Source organism: Lissotriton helveticus, assembly GCF_964261635.1.
Source record: "Lissotriton helveticus chromosome 1_1 unlocalized genomic scaffold, aLisHel1.1 SUPER_1_unloc_15, whole genome shotgun sequence".
Taxonomy (NCBI): Eukaryota; Metazoa; Chordata; class Amphibia; order Caudata; family Salamandridae; genus Lissotriton; species Lissotriton helveticus.
Genome location: NW_027611654.1, coordinates 1,983,540 through 2,011,279, shown reverse-complemented (window position 1 = coordinate 2,011,279; position 27,740 = coordinate 1,983,540). Strand labels below are relative to the sequence as shown.

The 27,740-nt window shown below is 45.7% G+C and overlaps 2 protein-coding genes across 3 annotated transcripts in view; one reads left to right on the top strand and one right to left on the bottom strand.

Annotated features, from left to right (window-relative positions):
• LOC144805587 (uncharacterized) overlaps positions 1–27,740 on the top strand; it is a 436,700-nt gene that overhangs the window by 374,912 nt on the left and 34,048 nt on the right. The gene's annotated exons all lie outside the window — the stretch shown is intronic.
• LOC144805585 (uncharacterized) lies at positions 158–25,855 on the bottom strand. 2 transcript variants are annotated; one of them, XM_078672109.1, is made up of 3 exons: positions 25,739–25,855; positions 1,356–1,407; positions 158–1,190 (listed from the first exon to the last, which is right to left on the bottom strand). In XM_078672109.1, exons 1-3 carry the CDS (start codon positions 25,848–25,850, stop codon positions 404–406), a joined length of 951 nt encoding a protein of 316 aa, XP_078528235.1. In that variant the 5' UTR covers positions 25,851–25,855; the 3' UTR covers positions 158–403. The 2 variants fall into 2 exon arrangements, with proteins under 2 accessions (XP_078528235.1, XP_078528234.1); XM_078672108.1 differs by having other exon boundaries at positions 158–1,407.

The following is a 27,740-nucleotide window of genomic DNA, read 5'->3' as shown; positions in this document are numbered from 1 at the left end:
AACTCTCAGCACAGGCGCGGAATTCGCGCCGCGCAGGGGTGCCGGGCGGGCCATGACGGAACCGCTCCGTCATCAGCACAGCGCACCCGCAGCTGATGACGGAGCGGTTCCGTCATCAGCATGCAACGGGTTAAATGCAATTATTCCCTACTAAGATACAACAGATAAAAAAGATACATGTTATGAGCCAGTTTGTTCATAGCCCACCTACAATAGTACAAAATCACATGTAATCCTTGCAAAATTATAGTTCACTCTGTTAAAGAAGAAGTCAAACGTCAGAAGATCTGTCTCTGAATGAATCAAGGGACAACAACGATGCTGTACGTCAGTGCAGAACATAAGATCAATGAATGTTAGCAGAAAACAGGGTGTTGCCAGCACAGTGAAAGGATCTGTGCCCTTAAGGCGCTGCACTCTCCGTTACACCAACTCCATCTTTCTTCTCCACGTGGAGTCTCAGATGTCGTGAAAGAGATTGTTTTTGTTTTGCAGTGAAACTCTTCTCACACTCAGTACAATTAAAAGGCCTCTCTCCCATGTGTGTTATCTGGTGTTGTATTAGAGTTGTGCTCAGAGTGAAACTCTTTTCACACACAGTGCACTTGAAGGGTCTTACACCTCTGTGTATTCGTAAGTGTTGTACGAGGGATGGTTTCACAGTAAAACTCTTATCACACTCGGTGCAGTTAAAAGGTCTCACTCCTGTGTGAATTCTATGGTGTTGTAAAAGAGCGGTCTTATCGATAAAACATTTCTCACAGTTTGTGCAGTGAAAGGGCCTAATCCCTTTGTGAATTTTTAGATGCCGTAATAGAGCAGATTTATCAGTGAAACATTTTACACACCCGGTGCAGCTAAAGGGTCGCACTCCTGTGTGTATTCTTTGTTGTTGTGTAAGAGCTGTTCTCACCCTAAAACTCTTTTCACACTCCGTGCACTTGAAGGGCCTCACTCCAGTGTGTATCCGTTGGTGTCTTAGAAGATGTCCCTTTTCAGTAAACCTTTTCCCACATTCTGTGCAGTGAAATGGTCTCACCCCGGGGTGTGTTCTCTGATGATTTAGAAGATTTCCTTTTTGAGTAAAGCTTTTCCCACAGTCAGTGCACTGAAATGGCCTCTCTCCTGTGTGTATTCTTCTGTGAATTACGAGATCAGACTTTAGAGTAAAGCGTTTTTCACAGTCTGTGCAGGAAAAGGGTCTCAGCCCTTTGTCGGGTCTCTGATGTGCCGCAAAAAATATCTTAGTCCTATATGCCTTCTCCCACTCACTACTGGTCAAGCGTCTTTCTGTTGTCTGAAGATTGTGTTGTTGATTTAGGATGAAATTGTCAGTAAACATCTTACACTCTGTGGATGTACTGGTCTCTCCCTTGTTCACACTACTTTCTTCTGACTGGAGGGCTGCTGAATAAAAAGAAATGGAAAAAAACAGGAAAATAGTTTACATAAAAAAGCACCAATGTGTGGTATTACATGTCAGTGGTTGGCAGTACTGCTACAGGAATGTTTTGCATGTTACAATGAGAGGCAGTAACAATGATTCCTTTGATACACAAATGTTGGACACTCAGGTAATGTCAGATAGATAACAGACTCTTGTCGCTCATGAGACATACTTATGTCAGTCATGTGACAGACCCACCTCAGTCAAATGAAGGACGCATGTTGGACAGTCAATTCAATTCAAAAAGTCTTTATTTCGATTTTTTCCAATCATAAAAGACAGTTACAGCCTTGGCCATTTAAAAAAAAATAAAAAAAAAATGTTTTACAATTTAAAATTTTAAAATTACCCTTCATTGACAGCTAGTAAAATCCACAGTTCGTCACTTCAACTCTCAATTAACAATTGTTGGCCTACCGCCAAACATAAAACCCATAGATTACAGTCATTAAATAAGTTATGTTAAAAAGAAGAAAAAAAAAGAACATGCATATATAATTCATTTCATTCTTTAAGAAAATATTTTAAAATTCATCACTAGTTACATTAATCACTAAGAACATTTTACAGTCTCAGGTGTCATAGGCCGAAATTACTGTAGGCTAATTTTACGGGCCCGAATTATCCACATCCAGTGGAGGAATTTAGCTATGGCTATAACTACGGCTTGGGAGTTGTCAGTTCGTAAAATCCTGACAGCCTCACAACCCGTTTTGAGACCTAACTGGACACAAATAGGTTTTAACCAAGATCTCCTAGGTACCTTATATTCTGGACAGGCAAAGAGAACGTGCCCAATGACTTCCCGCTGATCGGGACAAAAGGGACAGGCCGAACCTTGTCCCCCACGCCATTTTGCAGTGAGAGCATTTAGTGGTAATGTCCCCACCCTAATCTGATGATATTTCTTCCTGTCCCCTGGGATGGTAATCCAGTCCCAATAAGCCTCAAAGGCCGGAGAATGCTTAAATTCTAGGAAATCTGCCGTAAAGGATGTTTCAATACAGCGGCCAAATCTCTTTGCCTCCAGCATGTTCCAGTACAGGTCTCAAAATGTTTTTCTAGGTGGAAAAGGATTCCCTACTGGGTCATCCCACAATGTAGATAATCCCATAGCCTTGTATATTGCTTTTACCTCCTTCATCCATAGTATTTTATGGGCCTTATCGGAGTCTCTCACCTCGAGGAAGGCCCGTGCATACTGGGAAAGTTCTGGGGTGACCCATAATCTCCTCCAGTAGGCAACCGATCTGTATCTGGCCATATCCTCGAGGCCATGAGACCCTAGATCATAGTGGAGAGGGATCAATGGAGTGGAAGCCGGTAAGCCTGTGATGTTGCGCAAAAATTTATTTTGCGCACCCATCAACCTTTTTAAGTTACTGAGCCCCCACAGTTCCGCCCCATAAAGGACTGCTGCTCCAACTTTGGCGTCGTAAATCTTTAAAACCGGGGTGATTGGCCTGGTATGAGATAAGTAAAATTCCTTAGTGAGTGCTCCTGTCAATTGTGCGTGCTTCGTGACCAGCTGGTTGGTGTGCTGTTTCCAGTCTAATTTGGATGATAAGGTTATGCCCAGATAATTAAATACTTGGGTCTGCTCCAGTTGAACCCCATCCATAACCACCTTCCATCTGGCGTATTTATTTTTGTGTAGGACCATGAACTTTGTCTTAGATGTATTAATGACAAGACCATGGTCATTACAGAAAGTTTCAAAGACTCCAACGGCCTTTTGGAGGCCCTGCTGTGTCTTCGAAATCAATAACGTGTCGTCAGCAAACATCAACAGGGGGATCAGCTTGCCATCCAACTTGGGGGCATAGGTTGGTTGCTGTTCAAAATAGCTGATCACCCTGTTGATGTATAGTGAGAAGAGTGTAGGGGCAAGTACACACCCTTGGCGTACCCCACTTGCGATAGGGAATTTATCAGTTACACTTCCCTGCTGGTTCCAGCAGACTCGGGCAAAATTATCTTCATGCAATCTGATTAGGAGTGACAGGATATCCAATGGGATGCCCTGTTCTTGTAAGGCTGCCCACAGCTTAGTACGAGGCACCAAATCAAACGCTGATTTAAGATCAACGAAAGCTGCAAAGAGCATACACCCCCCCCAGTAACACTACACGCCAATATAATAAAACAATCTAAAAACTTGGTCAATCGTACTGGTATGGCTACGGAACCCTGCCTGTAGAGGCGACAAAATATCGTTTTCCTCTATCCAGCCCTGAATACGCTGCAGTAAGAGCCTTGCCACTACCTTTTGTATGCAAGCAATAAGGCTAATTGGCCTGTAGTTTCCTGGGTCCGAGCACTCCCCCTTTTTGAAGATTGGGATAATCACGGCACCCTTCCAGGACTCTGGTATTGGTGAGCCCATCGCAATGCCATTAGCAAGCAGGTGGATGTCAGAGGCCCAGAGATCCTTGTCATGCATAAAAAGGTCTGCTGGAACGGAGTCCAGGCCTGGTGCCCTAGCTTTTGGGATATTGTTCAAAGTTTTAATGATATCAGCTTTGGTGAAGGAAAGGTGATTTGCGCCCTCAATTGCTTTTAGAAAAGCCTCACGCTCTTCTCCCTCCTCGTCCACAGCGGCAAACTGGGACGCATAGTGAGAGACCCAAGCATTTGGTGAAACATAATTAGTAGGTTCACCTCTTTTAATCCCCCTACCCCATTTGACCATATCCCAAAAGGAGCACATAGATCTTTCTTTGCTAGCACTCAGGAGCTCCCTCCAGTATTCATTGTCCCATTCACTTTTTGCCTTAAGTTGCGTTTTTTTATACGTGACTCGGGCAATCTTAATCTTAGCTATATCTTTGGTTTTTACTGCATCTGATAGGGCCCTATATGCAACCCTACAGGATTTGCCATACCATTGATCCTCCTTCCTTGCTGGCCTACTCTGTTTTTTATTCACCTTTTTGACGAAGAAGGATCTTAACTGATTAAAAAAACTATCGTGGATCCGACTAACATTTGATACGACTGCCTCCACAGTGGAATTGTTCCTTAATTCTACTATAGCCTGGATAGTCAAATCCCTCATGGCAGCAACACCTTCCTCATTCATTACACAGTTAGCCCATCTAATTAGTCTGTGGTTATTTGAGAGGGCTGTCTCCACACAATCACACAGGCCCTCGCGTTTAAGTAAGTCAAATAACCTAAATGACAGGATTAATGGGTCATGATCACTCTCTACCCGTTCCTCTATCCGCATATCGTCAATACTGGACCAGTTCTCTTTGTTTGTAAGGATGTAGTCTATGCGGCTATGAGATATACCGTTGTTAAAGGTAGAGGCGCCCTGTTTGTCAGAACCCATTCTTCCATTAGTGGCACGTAACCCGTGCTCCACACATAGGACTTTAAGTTGTAATGCTGCCTCTGACCATTTTTTAATAGGTGGTATTGTCAGCTGAGGGGTCTTCCAGATATAGTCCTCTTCCACTGTAAGGTCCATATCATAGCTGTCTAGGGGTTCAAAGCAACAATTAAAATCTCCTGCAACAATAATGTTACCTTTTGAGCGATACCGCTCAAGTAGAATATCTAGCTGGTCAACTGCTTCAGTGGGTTTGTCACCTGGGAGCCCCCTGGAGTAGATATTAAAGACAAAGAGGTCCTTATAATCTGAGCATTTAAGTCTGATTAACAGAATATCTGGGCTATTTGTGACCAGCTGAGTAACGGAATATCTACTGTCCTGCTTAACCCATGTCAACAAGCCTCCCTTCGGTCTCCCCCGTAAGCTAGGAATGGCTGAAGTGTAAAAGTTTAAATATCCTTGCTTAAATTCCGGGGTTACCTGCCATGTTTCCTGAAGGAGGATTATATCCTTATTATCCAAAAAGGCTAGCCAGTCCAGGGATGCTACCTTACTTCTCAGCCCTGCCACATTCCATGACAACAAAGTGGATTGGGCGAGAGGATTAATACTGTCAGATTTGGTGCGGGGGTCAACACTAACCCTGCCCTCTTTGGGTAGTATACCCCCGCATAGACTAGTATCTAATGCCTCCAGATTTAAATCAATTTAGTTTTTTGCTGTGTTGTCAGCAATACAATCAAGTGGTTGATTTCGGCCATTTGTCCCTTCCAAATCCACTAAGATATTACATTTGCCCATTATGTTAGTCTGGGCGTGGGGATGTCACTTGTAAGGGCGGTGCTCTGAGCTATAATGTCACCCGGTCAACAGACCTCAGATAATCTAATACATGCCGTATTGCGATCCCTCGTGAGTCAGTCGCAGTCATTTAGGCCTGACAGGATCCCAAACCTATTTCCTAGGCTAATCCCCCATTCATTAGCTGGAGCACCCACATCCCATCTATTCATCATGGGGAAAATTGAATTTTGCCTTGTCATGTGTGCCTACGTGTTCCCCATCCTATGTAATATGTGCATGATTAATATGCATATATCCCCCCATGACCGAATAAAGACGCAATTATAGTTGTGTCCAACGTTAGTATGTTAGCTATCCAGTCCTGTGAAAGCAATGTGAATTAGGCTTCTAGGCCTATGTTGCCAACGTTCTACATTATGCACGTTAATTCATCGAATTGTCCCCGTTTCTAGGCCTCAAAGGACCTGAACACCAGATTCAAGCTCCAGTCTCCTGAACCCACTCTGAGGAGCGATGCAGCCCCCACCTGCATCCCTGACCCTTCGCTTACTTCCTGCCGCGCAGCGCGGTGCCCGGCCTGGCTCTGCCTGCCTGCCAAGAATATGTTATGCCTACAGTTATCAGTTCAGCTCTCCGTCTTCACATTCCTAAGCAAACGAACCGCATAAACATCTTCAGCTATAGTCTAGTCTTCCTGTCTCCATGCAAGAGAATTACTGTATTAATATCCATAGAAGATTCATAGCACACGCAATACATGAAGAATATATGCACGCCTCAGCCTTAGTGTCCAGTAGCCTTTACTCTGATGACTTTTAGATTCTATCAACATGTACTCCAAACACAAGATACCAGATATGCTATAGGTACATGTCGTCCTGACATCGCAGACTTTAGTCTCCTCTTCTAGTGCAGAAGTCAGAGCCCCCAGCTCTCCCCAGATACACGTCATGGTCCGTTTGCGCGCACCACTAGGTTAAAGGTTCCAGCTGCCCAGGTAGCCCCCTCCGTGTATCCACCCATTTATGACGCTTCTGTGACGTTCTCATCACATGTCTTTGTGCACGCCCTGTACACGCCTTCTTTTTACGCCCATGTGTTCTTATCTTACGTTTGTCACTTGTTACGCCTACTGTATGCAATGAAATTGTAATGTTTTCCTATATATACTATGTGCTGTTAATGAAACGTTGCAGCTGCCATTCCATGCCATTCTATTTCAGGCTGTTCCGATCCTGCCCCTTCCCTTGTGCCTGATTAAAGCCTGTTCAACTCAGATACCCCGGATCCTGCCTCTTATTTATTGAGCTATCTGTTTTATTTAATGCATAGAAAAATAGTACCGGTAATTAATTATTTATTTACCACATAATGGCGCCCGAATAGGGACGAGCCCCTTCCCCACGCGCCGGAGATGTAACGCAGGCCCCCTGACCCTTCTACAGCCGTGACGGAACTCTACCGTGCACGTGCAGATATTTCTGCTTCATCAAGTCTCCCTCAGGCCCACGGAGGAGACGGAGACTGCGGTCCGGCATCCAGACGAGGCGGTGAGGAATGCGGTTCGTCCCGACCAGAGCCCAAGCCGAGAGAGCAAGGTCCGAGGTATCCGGAGGCCCACCTGTTTCCGAAGCCCGAAGTTCGAAGCGCATGCGTAGTAACCAGATGTCGTAGCAGTCCAGTCCAGTCCGAGGCCTTCAGTTCTGCTTCCCGGTGAGTACCGTCGCGGGGGGAAGTATCTAGACAGGTTCATTAGTTTGTCCCTGGTCCGATGGGTTTGGGTACGCAGATCCAGTCCGACGTGTCCATCTAGGTGGATACGGTATGACGTGTCTCTTTATGAGACCGGTATGTTCTGTACTGTTTTAGCAGTGCATCCAGTAATTCTAGTAAGTCTGTTCTCGAGAAATTCAAGGGTTATGTTTTCGGTGTAGCAGGTAGTATTCTGTTCGAACTGTTATTAATGTATTTTTTTATGTCGTGGTATGAATGATTTGTTTGCCATTTCATTACTGTGATTATCGTGTATTGTGTTTAAGTCCAAGTTCGAGTAAGACTCAAATATGCCTCTGTTTTCAAAGTTACGTCAGATAAAAACCAGAAAAGGGTTACTTGAAGAATCAGTTCCTGTCCCTCCCAGGGACAGTCCTGGACATTTTATGTATCACAAGCATGGCTTAGATGCCATATTATATCTAGACTTATGGGTAGATTATACAAAGAATCTTGAAGAGAAATATAGATGGCCTGTATCAGGTACATGGGATGCCGAGTGCATCATGCGAGTAGAAGAAGCATTATGGAAAAAGAAATCCAGACAATCCCAGAAAGATGCCATAGAATTATGGCGTAAAGAATCTCATAAAAGATCCAAAAAAGAATTCAGAAAAGCAGAATTAAGTTATGTTAGTCTGGGCGTGGGGATGTCACTTGTAAGGGCGGTGCTCTGAGCTATAATGTCACCCGTTCCACAGACCTCAGATAATCTGATACATGCCGTATTGCGATCCCTCGTGAGTCAGTCGCAGTCATTTAGGCCTGACAGGATCCCAAACCTATTTCCTAGGCTAATCCCCCATTCATTAGCTGGAGCACCCACACCCCATCTATTCATCATGGGGAAAATTGAATTTTGCCTTGTCATGTGTGCCTACGTGTTCCCCATCCTATGTAATATGTGCATGATTAATATGCATATATCCCCCCATGACCGAATAAAGACGCAATTATAGTTGTGTCCAACGTTAGTATGTTAGCTATCCAGTCCCTGTGAAAGCAATGTGAATTAGGCTTCTAGGCCTATGTTGCCAATGTTCTACATTATGCACGTTAATTCATCGAATTGTCCCCGTTTCTAGGCCTCAAAGGACCTGAACACCAGATTCAAGCTCCAGTCTCCTGAACCCACTCTGAGGAGCGATGCAGCCCCCACCTGCATCCCTGACCCTTCACTTACTTCCTGCCGCGCAGCGCGGTGCCCGGCCTGGCTCTGCCTGCCTGCCAAGAATATGTTATGCCTACAGTTATCAGTTCAGCTCTCCGTCTTCACATTCCTAAGCAAACGAACCGCATAAACATCTTCAGCTATAGTCTAGTCTTCCTGTCTCCATGCAAGAGAATTACTGTATTAATATCCATAGAAGATTCATAGCACACGCAATACATGAAGAATATATGCACGCCTCAGCCTTAGTGTCCAGTAGCCTTTACTCTGATGACTTTTAGATTCTATCAACATGTACTCCAAACACAAGATACCAGATATGCTATAGGTACATGTCGTCCTGACATCGCAGACTTTAGTCTCCTCTTCTAGTGCAGAAGTCAGAGCCCCCAGCTCTCCCCAGATACACGTCATGGTCCGTTTGCGCGCACCACTAGGTTAAAGGTTCCAGCTGCCCAGGTAGCCCCCTCCGTGTATCCACCCATTTATGACGCTTCTGTGACGTTCTCATCACATGTCTTTGTGCACGCCCTGTACACGCCTTCTTTTTACGCCCATGTGTTCTTATCTTACGTTTGTCACTTGTTACGCCTACTGTATGCAATGAAATTGTAATGTTTTCCTATATATACTATGTGCTGTTAATGAAACGTTGCAGCTGCCATTCCATGCCATTCTATTTCAGGCTGTTCCGATCCTGCCCCTTCCCTTGTGCCTGATTAAAGCCTGTTCAACTCAGATACCCCGGATCCTGCCTCTTATTTATTGAGCTATCTGTTTTATTTAATGCATAGAAAAATAGTACCGGTAATTAATTATTTATTTACCACATAATGGCGCCCGAATAGGGACGAGCCCCTTCCCCACGCGCCGGAGATGTAACGCAGGCCCCCTGACCCTTCTACAGCCGTGACGGAACTCTACCGTGCACGTGCAGATATTTCTGCTTCATCAAGTCTCCCTCAGGCCCACGGAGGAGACGGAGACTGCGGTCCGGCATCCAGACGAGGCGGTGAGGAATGCGGTTCGTCCCGACCAGAGCCCAAGCCGAGAGAGCAAGGTCCGAGGTATCCGGAGGCCCACCTGTTTCCGAAGCCCGAAGTTCGAAGCGCATGCGTAGTAACCAGATGTCGTAGCAGTCCAGTCCAGTCCGAGGCCTTCAGTTCTGCTTCCCGGTGAGTACCGTCGCGGGGGGAAGTATCTAGACAGGTTCATTAGTTTGTCCCTGGTCCGATGGGTTTGGGTACGCAGATCCAGTCCGACGTGTCCATCTAGGTGGATACGGTATGACGTGTCTCTTTATGAGACCGGTATGTTCTGTACTGTTTTAGCAGTGCATCCAGTAATTCTAGTAAGTCTGTTCTCGAGAAATTCAAGGGTTATGTTTTCGGTGTAGCAGGTAGTATTCTGTTCGAACTGTTATTAATGTATTTTTTTATGTCGTGGTATGAATGATTTGTTTGCCATTTCATTACTGTGATTATCGTGTATTGTGTTTAAGTCCAAGTTCGAGTAAGACTCAAATATGCCTCTGTTTTCAAAGTTACGTCAGATAAAAACCAGAAAAGGGTTACTTGAAGAATCAGTTCCTGTCCCTCCCAGGGACAGTCCTGGACATTTTATGTATCACAAGCATGGCTTAGATGCCATATTATATCTAGACTTATGGGTAGATTATACAAAGAATCTTGAAGAGAAATATAGATGGCCTGTATCAGGTACATGGGATGCCGAGTGCATCATGCGAGTAGAAGAAGCATTATGGAAAAAGAAATCCAGACAATCCCAGAAAGATGCCATAGAATTATGGCGTAAAGAATCTCATAAAAGATCCGAAAAAGAATTCAGAAAAGCAGAATTAAGTTATGTTAGTCTGGGCGTGGGGATGTCACTTGTAAGGGCGGTGCTCTGAGCTATAATGTCACCCGTTCCACAGACCTCAGATAATCTAATACATGCCGTATTGCGATCCCTCGTGAGTCAGTCGCAGTCATTTAGGCCTGACAGGATCCCAAACCTATTTCCTAGGCTAATCCCCCATTCATTAGCTGGAGCACCCACACCCCATCTATTCATCATGGGGAAAATTGAATTTTGCCTTGTCATGTGTGCCTACGTGTTCCCCATCCTATGTAATATGTGCATGATTAATATGCATATATCCCCCCATGACCGAATAAAGACGCAATTATAGTTGTGTCCAACGTTAGTATGTTAGCTATCCAGTCCCTGTGAAAGCAATGTGAATTAGGCTTCTAGGCCTATGTTGCCAACGTTCTACATTATGCACGTTAATTCATCGAATTGTCCCCGTTTCTAGGCCTCAAAGGACCTGAACACCAGATTCAAGCTCCAGTCTCCTGAACCCACTCTGAGGAGCGATGCAGCCCCCACCTGCATCCCTGACCCTTCGCTTACTTCCTGCCGCGCAGCGCGGTGCCCGGCCTGGCTCTGCCTGCCTGCCAAGAATATGTTATGCCTACAGTTATCAGTTCAGCTCTCCGTCTTCACATTCCTAAGCAAACGAACCGCATAAACATCTTCAGCTATAGTCTAGTCTTCCTGTCTCCATGCAAGAGAATTACTGTATTAATATCCATAGAAGATTCATAGCACACGCAATACATGAAGAATATATGCACGCCTCAGCCTTAGTGTCCAGTAGCCTTTACTCTGATGACTTTTAGATTCTATCAACATGTACTCCAAACACAAGATACCAGATATGCTATAGGTACATGTCGTCCTGACATCGCAGACTTTAGTTTCCTCTTCTAGTGCAGAAGTCAGAGCCCCCAGCTCTCCCCAGATACACGTCATGGTCCGTTTGCGCGCACCACTAGGTTAAAGGTTCCAGCTGCCCAGGTAGCCCCCTCCGTGTATCCACCCATTTATGACGCTTCTGTGACGTTCTCATCACATGTCTTTGTGCACGCCCTGTACACGCCTTCTTTTTACGCCCATGTGTTCTTATCTTACGTTTGTCACTTGTTACGCCTACTGTATGCAATGAAATTGTAATGTTTTCCTATATATACTATGTGCTGTTAATGAAACGTTGCAGCTGCCATTCCATGCCATTCTATTTCAGGCTGTTCCGATCCTGCCCCTTCCCTTGTGCCTGATAAAAGCCTGTTCAACTCAGATACCCCGGATCCTGCCTCTTATTTATTGAGCTATCTGTTTTATTTAATGCATAGAAAAATAGTACCGGTAATTAATTATTTATTTACCACATAATGGCGCCCGAATAGGGACGAGCCCCTTCCCCACGCGCCGGAGATGTAACGCAGGCCCCCTGACCCTTCTACAGCCGTGACGGAACTCTACCGTGCACGTGCAGATATTTCTGCTTCATCAAGTCTCCCTCAGGCCCACGGAGGAGACGGAGACTGCGGTCCGGCATCCAGACGAGGCGGTGAGGAATGCGGTTCGTCCCGACCAGAGCCCAAGCCGAGAGAGCAAGGTCCGAGGTATCCGGAGGCCCACCTGTTTCCGAAGCCCGAAGTTCGAAGCGCATGCGTAGTAACCAGATGTCGTAGCAGTCCAGTCCAGTCCGAGGCCTTCAGTTCTGCTTCCCGGTGAGTACCGTCGCGGGGGGAAGTATCTAGACAGGTTCATTAGTTTGTCCCTGGTCCGATGGGTTTGGGTACGCAGATCCAGTCCGACGTGTCCATCTAGGTGGATACGGTATGACGTGTCTCTTTATGAGACCGGTATGTTCTGTACTGTTTTAGCAGTGCATCCAGTAATTCTAGTAAGTCTGTTCTCGAGAAATTCAAGGGTTATGTTTTCGGTGTAGCAGGTAGTATTCTGTTCGAACTGGTATTAATGTATTTTTTTATGTCGTGGTATGAATGATTTGTTTGCCATTTCATTACTGTGATTATCGTGTATTGTGTTTAAGTCCAAGTTCGAGTAAGACTCAAATATGCCTCTGTTTTCAAAGTTACGTCAGATAAAAACCAGAAAAGGGTTACTTGAAGAATCAGTTCCTGTCCCTCCCAGGGACAGTCCTGGACATTTTATGTATCACAAGCATGGCTTAGATGCCATATTATATCTAGACTTATGGGTAGATTATACAAAGAATCTTGAAGAGAAATATAGATGGCCTGTATCAGGTACATGGGATGCCGAGTGCATCATGCGAGTAGAAGAAGCATTATGGAAAAAGAAATCCAGACAATCCCAGAAAGATGCCATAGAATTATGGCGTAAAGAATCTCATAAAAGATCCGAAAAAGAATTCAGAAAAGCAGAATTAAGTAGGGAATCCTCAGAAAAAGCCCAAGAAAGGGAACTTCTAGAAGAAGGTGAACGAGTTAGAGCAGAACAGTCAGACAGACAGAGAAATGCCCTTATTAAAGGTATGTATCCTCTTCTTGCCGAGGGCTTGCCGAAGGCAACCCCGGAAGTACCCTGTAATTTACCGCCACCATTGGTCCCGACTAAGCTACGTCATAAACCGACTGCAGCTGAAATTTTTCTTTCGTCCTATTTGGATGATACAGTCCCAGAATATGCAAATTCTATTCCGCCTGCTCAACCTCAGCACCCGGTTAATAATGTAATTCCTGTTCCTCCAGTCACTGGTCCAGGGAACCCTGTCCATGTGCCAGTACCCCCGGACCAGTCCACACCACGTGTTTTGCCAGTCACTTTACCAGCACATTCAGTATTAACTGACGATTCTAGTTCAGGAGGAGCGGGGGGAGGTGCTCCTACCACCCCGCCTCAAGTAAAACGAATGACGCTGAGAGACGCAGCGTTACAGCACACGCCAAAGGTGACTACATACGCAGACCTCAAGCGACACCTTACTGACTGCATATATGATTCAGTACCAGGTGAAGATCACATGATATTGTATTCAGTACGTTTAAGACGGGTTGCCAACTTTTTGGCCACCCTGCCTGATATGAAGGAACATCTAGACAGAATATATCATTTTATCCGTACAGGGGAGAATTCAGAAAGTATTCACGAAGCTATGGCACACAGAAAGGTCGAGATTCAAAGTATGATTCTGCAATTTATGATTAACTGTTTAATAAGAGAACAGGATTATCCTGATAAAGACAAAGACGAGATGAAAGCCCTGACAAGATGGAGTGACAATATAGCCGAGGGAAAACATAAGACACAAGGTAGTATAGAAAGTATGTACAGGAAAATTCGTAAGGAAATTATAAGTATACACCAGAAGGAGAAAGCAATAAGAGCAACCGAGAAAGAGAATGACTCTTCAAGTGAAGAGGTAGACAGCGAGAATCCCGACAGAATAGCGTATGTAGGTAGAACTAGATTTTCCGACAGACATTCACGTCTAGATTACAAGAACGTTTTTCCTCCTCCCGTACCAGAACAGCGTTCTCTTGAACAAGTATTCCAGGCCACTGATAAGATTCTGAAACTACGAATAGGTTATAGTGAGCTTAGTACCATGCATGAACAAGAACTAGCCCGATCAGCAGTCCGATGGACTAGTGATTCTGCCACGTTTCCAGACGAAATAGTGGCCCAAACGTTTCTGAAGCTGCCCCCAGCCGAACAGCGTCTGGTGGGTATGTATATGATCCAGCACCTCATTACACTGTATGAGGATCAGCATTCTGACCCAGGTCCTTTGTATGATGTACTGAACGAGTTACTCCTAAACAGATGGAAAGGTCTAGGTACCGATTTAATTAGTGTCATTTTGGAACAGCGCCACAAATACAGAACGTTCCTGAATCCACATTTTGTTCCTGTTCCACCCCCAGTAAGAGAATCATTCTACATAGACAGACAGAATCCGTTGCGAGAAGTACATCCAGTTAAAGGAGCGGGGGATGATCTAGAACGAGTATTTGTTTACACCCCTATCACGAAAATAGAACTCTTAGAAATGAAAAAGTTAATACCCTGTCACGATAAAGATCCAGCAGGGTTCCACCGTGAATTAAAGGATATGCTCCGTATGGGAGAATACACGTATCCCGATATCATTAAAATGTTAAAGGTCCTGTTGCCTGCGGGCATATATGAAAAACTTAAAGAAAAAGAATGGGAGGTGGGAGAGAAAAAGATAGATTGGACCGCATTAGAGACTGAAGATAACACACGAGTTCCAGGTACCGGTCTTGGGGAAAAAGCTAAAGCATTGCCCGAGTTGTTAATACAAGTCTTGCCAAGATTACTAGCCACGAAAAAGGAAGACTGGGATGCCATCTCAGCCTGTAAACAGAAACAAGACGAAGACACTAGTGATTTTTATTCTAGATTTGAGAAATGTTTCATTATTAATAGCGGTCTGAAAACAAGTAGTGAATCGTATCCACATCTTTTTGTTACCAAACTAGTTGAGAATTCTTTGCCACAAGTTAAAAATCGAGTACTGAAAGTCGAAAGTACCTGGCAAGCTGATACTCCGTCACAAATGCTCCAGATGCTCCAGTATCACCAGAACAGAATCAGGGAAGAGCAAGAACATGAAAGGAGACGTATGAAAGACACGAAAATGAAAGTACTGGTTGCACAGTCTGTTCCACAAGACAGTCAGAAGAGGGGTCCGAATCAAACTAGTCATTCTACAGCTCCCGTTAAAGGGACATGCAATTATTGTAAACAGCTAGGTCATTATATAAATGAATGTGCAGTTCTGAAACACAACATAGCTACTGGTAAGACAAAAGAGAGACCACGTCCTCCTAGACAAGAACAAGTTCCGCAGAATGCCCAGACACCGCAGAACGCACAACAGACAGTTACAGTACCGCAACCTATAGCTGCCACACAACACGTTACACAACAGATGTACCAGTATGCACAGTCAGAATATCCAGAATAACAACAGTATTCATGAAACAGCCTAGAGAGGGAGGGTGGCTTGCCTCTCATCGAGATTCTTGTAGATCAAGAGGGTCCCTATGTACACAGTCAAGTATTAGGGAAAGACAGAAAGTTTCTGATTGATACAGGGGCAAGTAGGACTACCATCAGTCATGACGAGGTTCCAGGGGCTCCACTCTCAGGCTCAAGAAATGTTTCCCTTGGATTTTCAGGAAAGCCTATTGTTAATGAAATATCGAAACCAGTTACCCTAGAAGTTGGTCCATTGTCCCGAACTACAGACTTGTTACTTACGAAATCTTGTCCAGAAAATTTACTAGGTATTAAGACCCTGAAAGAATTAGGAGCAGTAATTTGTTGCTCCCCAGAAGGAGTGAGATTGTTTTTACGTGATTTCAAAGGTCATTATGTATTACGCGATTTTGATCCAAGATTATTGAATGTACCTCAGCATTTATGGGCGCAAGGTCCAACTGATGTAGGTTGTATGCACATTACACCCTATTGTGTCACTCTGAAGCAAGGTGTTGTATTACCACGAATCCGACAGTACAAATTGCCACCTGAGGCTGTAGCAGCCTTATCAAAAATTATTGACGAGCTCATTGCTCAAGGAGTAGTTGTAGAAACTGACTCCAATGTATGTAATTCTCCTATCATTCCGATTCTAAAATGTACTGATCCCAATGCACCTCCAGTTTATCGATTAGTGATTGACCTTCGAGAACTTAATAAATGTATCATACCCCAGTACCCAGTGGTTCCGGATATTTCTTCCCTATTGACTGCCATTGATTCCGAGGCTACGTTCTTTACTGTTATTGATCTCAAGAACGCATTCTTTAGTGTCCCCATTCATCCAGACAGTCAGTTTCTTTTCGGATTTTGTTTAAACGGAAGAAGCTATAAATTCACACGAGCTCCACAAGGTTTCACAGAAAGTCCTAGCATTTACAGTCAAGCACTTAAAAGACAACTAGACAATATTCACATGCCAACTGACACTGCCCTGCTCCAGTATGTCGATGATCTATTGATCACAGCCCGTTCTGAACGTGACTGCGAACGTGCGTCACTTACAGTCTTGTATTTCCTGGCCGAGATGGGGCACAAGGTGTCCCCTTCGAAACTGCAATTCTGTGTCCAGCAAGTGGTCTACCTTGGACACTTACTGTCCAAGAGGGGTAGGCAGTTGACACCAGACCGTATCCAGTTAATAGCACATCTTCCACAGCCCAAGACTCAGAAGGAGGTGCGAGCTTTTATCGGCCTCACTTCTTACTGCAGACAATGGATTCCTCAGTACGCATATCTAGCCAAGCCACTGATACAGTTAATGACACAGGAGGCAGCCACATTGACTGTCCTCCCTTGGACCCAAGAACATACACTTGTTTTCAATGAGTTAAAGAAAACTTTATGCCAAGCGCCTGTTCTAGCAACACCGAACTACAGTAAGCCTTTTACACTTTTTGTCACTGAACGTGATGGTACTGCATTGTCTGTTCTCACACAAGATCAAGCGGGACAATACAAGCCCTGTGCTTATTTCTCTAGCACATTAGATCCGGTGGACCAGGCTCTGCCTGCGTGCCTCAAGTCAGTTGAAGCCACAGCACTAGCTATCAGACAGAGTGATTCCATAGTGTTAGGACACTCCCTGACAGTACAAGTTCCACACTCCGTGGAAGTTCTTTTAAACCGAACACAGACTCAGCACGTGACAATTGCACGTTTAACAGGATATGAACTGACCTTGTTTCAGCCACACATAGAAATCAGACGCTGCAACATTTTAAATCCTGCTACACTGTTACCCTCGATTACAACAAACCCTGCCACACATGACTCTGTGGAAGTTATTAACATTATGACAAAGCTAAGACAAGACTTGACGGACATTGCATTACCTGATCCCGACCTGACACTTTATGTGGATGGTTCATGTATGAGAACAAGTACAGGAGAACTAGTAGCCGCGTATGCAGTGACTACTGAAACTGAAGTTATAGAAACACATCGTATTGACACCCTGTCTGCTCAAGCAGCAGAGCTCGTCGCTCTGACCCAAGCCTGCATACGAGCCAAGAACCTGAAAGTAAACATATACACAGATTCACGTTATGCATTCGGAGTCGTACACGACTTTGGAGTACTCTGGCAAGAGAGAGGTTTCATGACTTCTCATGGAACCAAGATTCAGCATGGCCCCCTCATTCAAGCTCTGTTAGATGCAATACATTTACCGACAGCCATCGCTATCATGAAGTGCAAGGCACATACGAAAGTCACTGACATCATTTCCCAGGGTAACGACCTGGCAGATCGAACAGCCAAGCTTACAGCTCAGACTCCAGACATTCCAGTTAACACGACACAGACAGACATTCCGGTTCAGACGACTTGTATGACACTTAAGGATCCTACACAAGACGTACTAGATATACAGTCACATGCTACTTCCGATGAAATCAAGAAATGGTCTGAACAAGGAGGGGTCCCGACAGATCAAGGATGGTTGACAAAGGGAAAAGCCACATGGTTTCTCCCCGACTCTATGGTTCAAGTCATTATTAACACCGCACATAGCCCAGCACATTTAGGAGAAAAAGCCATGTTAGACAGTATTCAGAACCTCTGGTTTAACAAGCATTTACGAGCAGCCGCCAAGCAGAAAGTGCGTACCTGCATGATCTGTTGTCAGTTCAATCCAGGTAAAGGTGTCCCGGTGGAACTAGGTGGAATCCATCCTCCTGACCACCCTTTTGAAGTCCTCCAGATGGATTATATTCAGATGGATCGATGTCGAGGTTTCAAATATGTCCTCGTAGTTGTATGCGCTTTGTCCAGATGGACAGAAGCATATCCAGTCCCAGATTACACTGCCGCGACCACTGCCAGGCAGTTGGTTCGTGAGTATTTCCCCCGCTATGGATTACCGAGGGTCGTGTATTCAGATAACGGCCAGCCATTCTCCTCCGAACTCATGAAACAAGTATCTCTTCTGTTAGGGTACCAGTGGAAGTTCCACTGTGTACGACATCCCGAAGCAGCTGGTCTCGTAGAGAGACATAATCAGACCCTGAAAATCCGCATTGCAAAGGTATGCGCAGAGAAAGGCGTAGATTGGATGGTAGCACTGCCAGTCGCCCTTTTTTACATGAGAATGGTCGCTCACTCCCGTTCAGGTCTGTCCCCTTACGAGGTAATTTTCGGTCGTCCCCCAAACATGTGGGGTACACCTAGGCCACGTAAAATAACTGATGTTGACAGTAATATGCTGACAGATTACCTGGCTTCCTTGATGTCTGCACTACTCTCTTGTCGTTCACAGGTCGCCGCTGCTTTTCCAGACAACACCCAAGTGAAACCGCACGAGGTCATACCAGGCGACCTCGTTTTGATTAGAAATTTTGATCGTTCAAGTCCGCTGGAGCCCCGCTGGAAAGAACCAAAACTCGTGCTGATGACCACGAGGACAGCAATCAAGGTGGAGGGCCGCAGAGGGTGGTTGCATTCCAGTCACGTGAAACGATTTCATGGACTCCGTCCAAAGACTTTTTTCAAGGACTGCCCCGTTCTCAAGGACTGCCCAGATACTGACTCTAAACTTCCCCTGTTAGAGAAAACTCCGCAGCAGGAGTATAAAGAAAAATTACGGTCTAGTAAGTCAGCCAGTTTAATTGTCTAAGTCCCTCTCGGGTGAAACGGTTAGACAGGTTCCTGACATGTATGAGATAGACCCACATAGTGAGAGAGTTAGTCGAACTCTAAGAGAATACGTTATCAGAAAGAATCTTCGAAGTCGATGCATTGTTACTCTTTTAATTTTATTATTTCTGAGTTTTACGATTACAGGCATAAGTTATGTTTTACATATATATTTTCCTCATACTGTTTCTCATGTACATTTTTCCTCTAATGTTACAGTAGAGCACACATTCAGTGAACTGCCTCCTCACGAGTTATCCTATCGTCTTGCTATGCGCAATAATACTTTTATCCGAATGTTACACTATTCACACCAGACCAGCAATGCCACAAATTGTTGGGTGTGTGGTCGACTCCCCCCTTTCCAGACACCGAAGGGAGTTCTGCCACTCTTTCCCTATCCGTTTTCACACAATGGTTCGTGTGGAGCATGGTCCACGTTAACGTCATCCTCAAACGATATGTCCCTTCTGAATAGAACATGTTTTCCAGACAAGGAAGGTCTTTCCCATAGAACAGGGTTAGATCTAGAAAATGAAGTATATGATCTAGGTAATTATTCCTCGAATTTCATGGTTTTGAATGTTCAGTCCGAGACTACTCCAGATTTGCCTGCTATTACAGTTCTACCAGTGAAAGGCGAATTATGTGTCCGAAAGAATGGTTCAATACACCTAGGACATAGTGATTGTACTACTGTGGTCAAGTATAGTGACAGTGGGAAATCTACTTTCAAAGCCTCACGTCATTCTTATTTTGTATGTGGTCAGACCGCATATGTACGTCTGCCCCTCGATTGGGATGGAACATGTTACATTGCCTTCCTACTGCCACCAGTTTTCCTAGCCCCATCCGATTATCACAGAAACACACATCTAGTACACATTAGACCTAGAAGAGAGATCGAGTCCCCAATTGTCGATCAGACTGAAACTGCCTTAGAACAGTATCAAGATTTCAATAAAGGTTTCTTTTTCTTCATAGGTCCTGTCCAGAATAGTAAGTTAATACGTAGGCTAACAAGAACCCTTGAAGCAGTAGTGAATGAGACTACTTCCGCTCTAGGTAACTTAACAGAGGAGCAATCTGCTATGAGATTTGTCGTGCTCCAAAATCGTCTCGTCCTTGACGTCATACTGGCCGATAGGGGCGGAGCTTGTAGAGTCATCGGATCTAGTTGCTGCATTTTCATTCCTAATAACGCACCGTCTGTTTATTCAGCTATAACCAGATTCATAAAATAGCCCATCAGTTACACCAGAATCCAGGCACCTGGACGTGGTCCGGTTGGCTCTGGAGTATAATATCTGCCTGGGGATGGAAAGTATTGTCATTCCTGGGTATAGCAGTAATGATCATATTCAGTTGCTGTCTCTGTTTACAATGTGGCCCTGCGATTTGCGGCTTGTGCGCTACATCCTGTATTCCTAGTCCAAAGTCCCGTTCCAAGAAGATTCGAGACGAGCAAATGATGCTATATGAAATGATAGATGGTATCATGAATATTGATGTTTCCTGATGGAAACGTAGAGCACAAGGAAGGAATGAGGAAAATTGAATTTTGCCTTGTCATGTGTGCCTACGTGTTCCCCATCCTATGTAATATGTGCATGATTAATATGCATATATCCCCCCATGACCGAATAAAGACGCAATTATAGTTGTGTCCAACGTTAGTATGTTAGCTATCCAGTCCCTGTGAAAGCAATGTGAATTAGGCTTCAAGGCCTATGTTGCCAACGTTCTACATTATGCACGTTAATTCATCGAGTTGTCCCCGTTTCTAGGCCTCAAAGGACCTGAACACCAGATTCAAGCTCCAGTCTCCTGAACCCACTCTGAGGAGCGATGCAGCCCCCACCTGCATCCCTGACCCTTCGCTTACTGCCTGCCTGCCAAGAATATGTTATGCCTACAGTTATCAGTTCAGCTCTCCGTCTTCACATTCCTAAGCAAACGAACCGCATAAACATCTTCAGCTATACTCTAGTCTTCCTGTCTCCATGCAAGAGAATTACTGTATTAATATCCATAGAAGATTCATAGCACATGCAATACATGAAGAATATATGCACGCCTCAGCCTTAGTGTCCAGTAGCCTTTACTCTGATGACTTTTAGATTCTATCAACATGTACTCCAAACACAAGATACCAGATATGCTATAGGTACATGTCGTCCTGACATCGCAGACTTTAGTCTCCTCTTCTAGTGCAGAAGTCAGAGCCCCCAGCTCTCCCCAGATACACGTCATGGTCCGTTTGCGCGCACCACTAGGTTAAAGGTTCCAGCTGCCCAGGTAGCCCCCTCCGTGTATCCACCCATTTATGACGCTTCTGTGACGTTCTCATCACATGTCTTTGTGCACGCCCTGTACACGCCTTCTTTTTACGCCCATGTGTTCTTATCTTACGTTTGTCACTTGTTACGCCTAATGTATGCAATGAAATGTTGCAGCTGCCATTCCATGCCATTCTATTTCAGGCTGTTCCGATCCTGCCCCTTCCCTTGTGCCTGATTAAAGCCTGTTCAACTCAGATATCCCGGATCCTGCCTCTTATTTATTGAGCTATCTGTTTTATTTAATGCATAGAAAAATAGTACCGGTAATTAATTATTTATTTACCACAGTCCCACCTTGGCGTCTTAGGATAAGTCACGTTTTGCTGCTCACCATAGAAACATTTTAAGGTGAGGGGAACAACAGTGCCACTCCTGCGTTGAGGGGGGAGTATATTTGACAAAACATTAGGGAGCACAGCCGAAGTAGAAAAGTTCACCACTACACAGTCTCCTTTGAACTTTTTCAGTCTGTTCCCTATCCAGGCTACCCTTCTAGCTGTCTTAGTCTCCCCTGCTAACTGCTGTGTCCCTCCTGGAGCCATCTGCACGTTACCTAACAGCCAATGCAGCGCCTTACTAGAGAGAGATGTTGGGGATTCTAACTGCCCAGGTACCAGAGGTGGTACATTTGCCTGTACCAACACCAGAGGTGAAGCTTCTACTATGAATTGGGGAGAGTCTGTCTCCTGATATGGTACAGGTGGTATGGTTGATGTTAACAAAGCATCCTCTCTTACTACTGGGTGATTATCTACATTTGCTGGTGCCTGACCAGGGGGGATAGTTGCTGTCTTACTCCTCCCTGCCTCTGCCACACTCGCAACATTCTCCCCAGTTATACCTACTAGGTTTGAAACTAGAGTTGCTATGTTACCAACCTCCCCCACAACCTTATTCTGAATCCCGCCTATTTTTTTAACCTCAGCAGTAAGCTTATTAATTTTGGCCACCATTGGTTTGATAATAGCTTTGATTTTACACTCAATCATATCAGCTATCCTAAGAAATAGCTCATCATCCATAATATGCTTTGCACTATCCTCCCCAACATCCATACTCTTATCCTTAGCTTTCCGTAGCGGTGAGGCCCTTTTCCTCCTCAACCCTGACCGTAACCCGCCACGCTTGGGCTGGATCTTTCTACATGTTCTGACTGCCCTAGTTTCCTGCTCTGGGGAGGAAAGATCTTCTTCTATGACATGGACATGTGTCTCAGGGTCAGAATCAGGATCACTTTCCGGGTCAGTTACCGGGTCAATTTCTGGATCAACCGCTATAAGTGCGCTATGATCATACTTGCCACTGGCAAGAAGATCGGTCTCAGGAGCCTCACTACTAGCAGTCGGCAATGATGTACCTCGCAATAGAGATGATGGAGATGGGCTCAGGGGAGGGAGAACTGGAGATTGACTTAATCCTAATGACTGTCGACTTTCGCTATTAATTTTCGTTACCACCTGGACCAAATAGTTATCCATCGTATTGGACGTGGTTGGAGTTATTTCTTTCGGCATGCTACACAATTGCAGGTTAACGCTCAGAAGAATATTAGGAGTTTATAACATAGAATGAACGGTACTCTAACTAGGAAAAGGGAGGGCACAACAATAATAATCCTCTATAGGATTTAATAAGGTAAGGCAGTATAAGCTTACTACAAGAAAATGCCTCGATCTTAGCAGGGGCAGAGTGTTCGGCCCAGTCCAGTCGCGGCCTGTCTCGGACTGTCTAAGACTGTCCGCCCTTTGTCCGGGCTTTGTCCGGGCGTCCCGCTCGCGTCCCGCGATGCGGGGAGAGCGCGCAATTTGAAGCGCCTCCGGTGTCGGGAGGTGACGTGGGGCTCCGCTATGCCCCCTGGGATTTGTGGTTTTTCCTGCTTCCTCCACTCGGCGGCCAGGTGTATCTTGCGGCGGCGGGAGGGCACTGTCCTGGCAATATCTTTTGCGTCTCACAGGGAAAGCACACTGTCCCCTCGCAGGCTCAGGTAAGAAGCAATTCAGCTACAGAAGACCGTGTGCTATGTCATGTGCTATGCCATGTTATGTTATGTAGATTTGTTGAGGGCACTGTCGTGGCCCTGAGCAGGTTTGAGTCGAGCCAAACCTATGGACTAGTGGGACTACTCGAAGTCAGGTCTTCATCTTATTGTTCCATTCAAGAAGTGAGGGGGAGGTTCTTATGTGTAGTGACAGGTCATTCCACACTTTACAAGTGATGTAGGAGAAGGTGTGACTGACAGATATGGTTTTTCGTATCTGTGGGATTTGAGCAAGGAGTGCGGACGAGCAGAGGTGTCTGGAAGGTTTGTGAAATGAGATGTAATTGTTGAGGCATGCTGGGCCAGTGCTATGTAATGCCTTGAAAGTGTGGGTGAGGAGTTTGAATTGTGCTCGTTTGTGTATAGGGAACCAGAGGGGGTCCTTCAGGTTTGGAATGATGTGAGTTTGGCATGGGAGGTTGAGAGTGACTGGCCGTAGAGTTCTGAATAGTCTGCAGGCCTCTGAGTTTTTTGTTGATCCCGGCATAGAGGATGTTCTCATATTTCAGCTTGCTTGTGACCAGGGTGCGCATGACGGTTTTGCTGGTGCTGATTGAGAGCCGTTCAAAAATCATCTTCAGCATCTTCAGGGTATAGAAGCATGAGGTGGTGATGGCACTGACGAGCTGTCATGTCGAGTTTGCTGTCGATGACAAGCCAAAGGTGCTTGGTGTGGATGGTGGGGGTGAGTGTCAGTCCAAAAACTATTGCCCACCACGTAAAGCACCCTGGTGAAGTGCTCTTCTAAGAGATCAGTCTTGTCAGCTTTAGACAACTGGTCTTCATCGATTGGTTGATTTCAGTCATTCTTGAATGTGAGGGAGGGCTTGAGCTGCGTGTCGTTGGCATAGGAGAGGATGTTGGGAGAGTGGATGATGCTGGCTAGAGAGATCATTTCTACGTTGAAGAGGTCATCTGTGGCAGCGATGATGGCAGCTTCTGTGCTGTTGTTGGCTCTGAAACCAGACTGAGTGATGTTGAGAAGTTTGTGGTCATTGAGGTATTCAGTGAGGAGTTTGTTGATGATTTTCTCAAAGATCTTGGACGGGAACGGTAGCAGAGAGATGAGTCTTCAGTTGGTAAGCATTGACGGGGCAGTGGGGGGTTCCATCAGCAATGGGAGAACCAGTGCCTATTTCCAAGCATCTGGGAAGGTTGTGGAAGAGGAGGAAGCATTCAGAATGTGTGTGAGTATGGCTTGATAGATTTCAGTCCTCTGGAGATGGTGTGGTGAGGCAGGGTTCTGATTGGGCTCCTGAGTTGATTGACTTCACGGTGGGAGCAGTTCTTATGGGGTGATCGCGAGCATAAGTTATTTGGATAAGATCAGGAGGCCTTTGGAGAGGTCCGTCCGGTCCATTTGAGGGTTGAAGTTGCTGTAGATAGTGGTGATTATGTTGCTGAAGAACTGAACAAGTGTTGCAGAACTCCTGCGAGGGGGTGATTGAGTTGAAGGCAGAAGCCTGGGAGGTCAAATCCTTCACAACGGTGAACATTTCTTTGCTTCTGTTGGTGCTGGCATTGATGCGATCCACCGGAGCGGCACGTTTGGTGGTCTAGTTCCTTTGGTGGACTTGTCTCAAGATGGATTTGAAAGGTGCTCCTGTCTGCATTGTCCTGGCTCGTTCTCTGTTTGCTCTCCAGTTGTTTGCAGTGGTGATTTATCCGTCTGAGTGTTCGTGTACCAAGTGTCCTGGGGTTTGGATCTTGCTGTGCTGCTGTGTTTAGGGTGAAGGGGGAAGGAGTCAGTGCAGGAGGTGACACATGTACAACATTGGGGGCCCTACTGGTCCAAGGGACCCATCTCCCGCCCCAGAGGCCTGCTATCAGGAGGCTCACTGTCAGCACACCTCCTGACAGCTTCTTTGCCTGTGCGCCCGCATCTCCAAAGGGAGAATGCAAAGGGATTCCCTCCTTTGCATGGGGCCATGCCCCCATGTAAATGAGAGAACACACTCTGGTGATAGCATTGGCACTATATTGGCGCAAGCACTATCTGTATTACAAAAAGGGCAGCACAAGCGGCTGTGGCCCCTTCAGAAATACCAAAGTGCCCCAGGGGCACATAAAGTGGGCAACCCTGTTCATTGTGCCCCTGGGCCACTTTCCATAATACGGACCCGGAAGTGTAGATGGCCAGGTGCTTGGTTGATGCTCTTCTTCCCCTAATACCAGAATTGATGATAGGCAGACACTTACTGGAGGCATGTGTCACTGTAATACCAGCTGGAGCTGTCAGCCTTCGCGTGATTCTATGTAGGAAAGCATCATTTCTTACCTGGAGCACAACTGACGTTTTGTGTTTCCTCTGGCCTCGGATAGGTAGTGGGATGGCTCTCCTCCTCCTCCTCCTCCTCCTCTTTAATGACGACCGAAATTATATTGGTCATCGTCCCATAGCCTAAAATGAATTCAAACCAAAAAATAATTACAACATTTACATTTCAATGTACTGTCTGCATGAGTGTGAAATCTGCTGACTGACTGCATAAAGCCCCAATGCTCTGCACAACTGGAACATACAACTCTAACTTGAAGAGCAAAGAATGAAGGGAAAAGGAACTCTTTACACAACTCCGATAAGCGTATCCGTGCAGGTGCCGTATTATGAAAGTGCCCTGGGGGCTCAATGGGCATGCGTCCCGGCTTTGCACGCGCCTATGGCACTTTGGCATCACCGGAATGGCTGCAGAAGTTTGGGTGGCCCTTTCTGTAATACAGATAGCGCTGACGCACATATAGCGCCAGTGCAATTACCAGAGGACGTTCCCTCATTTGCATGGGGGCGTGGCTTCTTGCAAATGAGGGAATCTCTTTGGCTCTGAGCCCGCGTATGATTATAGACACGGGCGCGGAGGCAAAGAAGGTGTCAGGAGTTGCTATGACAGCTAAAGACACCCAAAAGGTGGTGCAATGTCAGTACACCACCAGATAGTAGCCCTCTGGGGGGTGGAAAAGGGGGTTTTATGGACCCCCGAGACATCCCCTTGCAGGCGGATGCAGTCATTCACTGCACCCACCTGCAAGGTGGTCTCTTTCCCCTCTTAAAAGTGCAGGGGGGTTGCCACCTGTCTAGTGAAACACAGGATGGCTGCTTCAAAGCTGCGCTGTATTTCACTGAATGCGAAGCCCCCAAGGCAGCACGAGTTTGCAGCTGCCCCGGGGGGCAGCCCATTGAACATAAGAAGGCGCTTTCCCGGGTTGCACCTGGCACACCTTTTAAAAGCGGCGCCCGGCGCTAACAAGGAAAATGCACCACATTTAAAAACGCATCTCCAGGTCTTCATGTGCATCTTGGCTATGAAGTAGACTCCTAAAAGTACAAGCTTCTCTTCCTCATGAACAATGGATTGACAGACTCATTTCTCTCCCAAGTGTACCTACAAAGTCCAACCTTCTCTTCCTCCTGAACGATGGACTGACACACTCATCTCTCACCTCCTAAGCGTGGCATGAGTTACAGTCAATAAGTGTCTGCCGCGATGTTGTGATGCATCCAGCATTCAATCAGAGTGACGCTATTGTTTATTGCAGCCTGATCTTGGTTTGTATCTTTAGTTTATACGATTTGTAGTATGGGTGTCAGCTGAGGAGTTAGATTGGAGTTGAATAGGTTTTTCCGCTGCAGATTCAACCGCTCGTCTTTAAACCAGCGGCTGCCACATCCCTCACTCTCTCTAGTAAGACAGAGCTACCCAGATTATGAAAAGCCCCAAAAAACACAAACACATCAGTCGCTGGGGTTAAAATGATACTCTTTCTGAATCATAGTTGGCGAAGCATTACACCTCATGTAAAACATGGAGGCCTGAGGACTGTGTACAAACACCTGTCTCATCTGAATTACGCACCTACCCAGCAGTAACTGCACTGGAAAAATGTAGAGGTTGGTGTATGTTGTAGGGCCGCATAAAACATTCAATCTGTAAACCTTGTACTGTCCGAAGTACCCACGGGTCGCTCGTCAAACTCTCCCACCTGTGTAGAAACAAGGCAATCCAGCCTCCCACTGTGACCTCCACACTGAATCAGGTTTACCTGAATAGGAGGCATCGCTGCTGTTTTTCTGTCCTCAATACCCTTCCTTGTGCTGCCTGCCTCTGCCACCACGGTTTCGAGTGGAGTAGAGGTTGGATCGCTGGGCTCCGCCACGTCCACTTTGATCAAAGCTTCTGGAGGTCTGATTGAATCCACGGCCGGTCGCTCGACCCCTGAAGCGCCCGCCCCTGGTAAAAACCTTATTGATGTTACTTTGGGCTGGTGGTGTGTGTGTGCCTGGT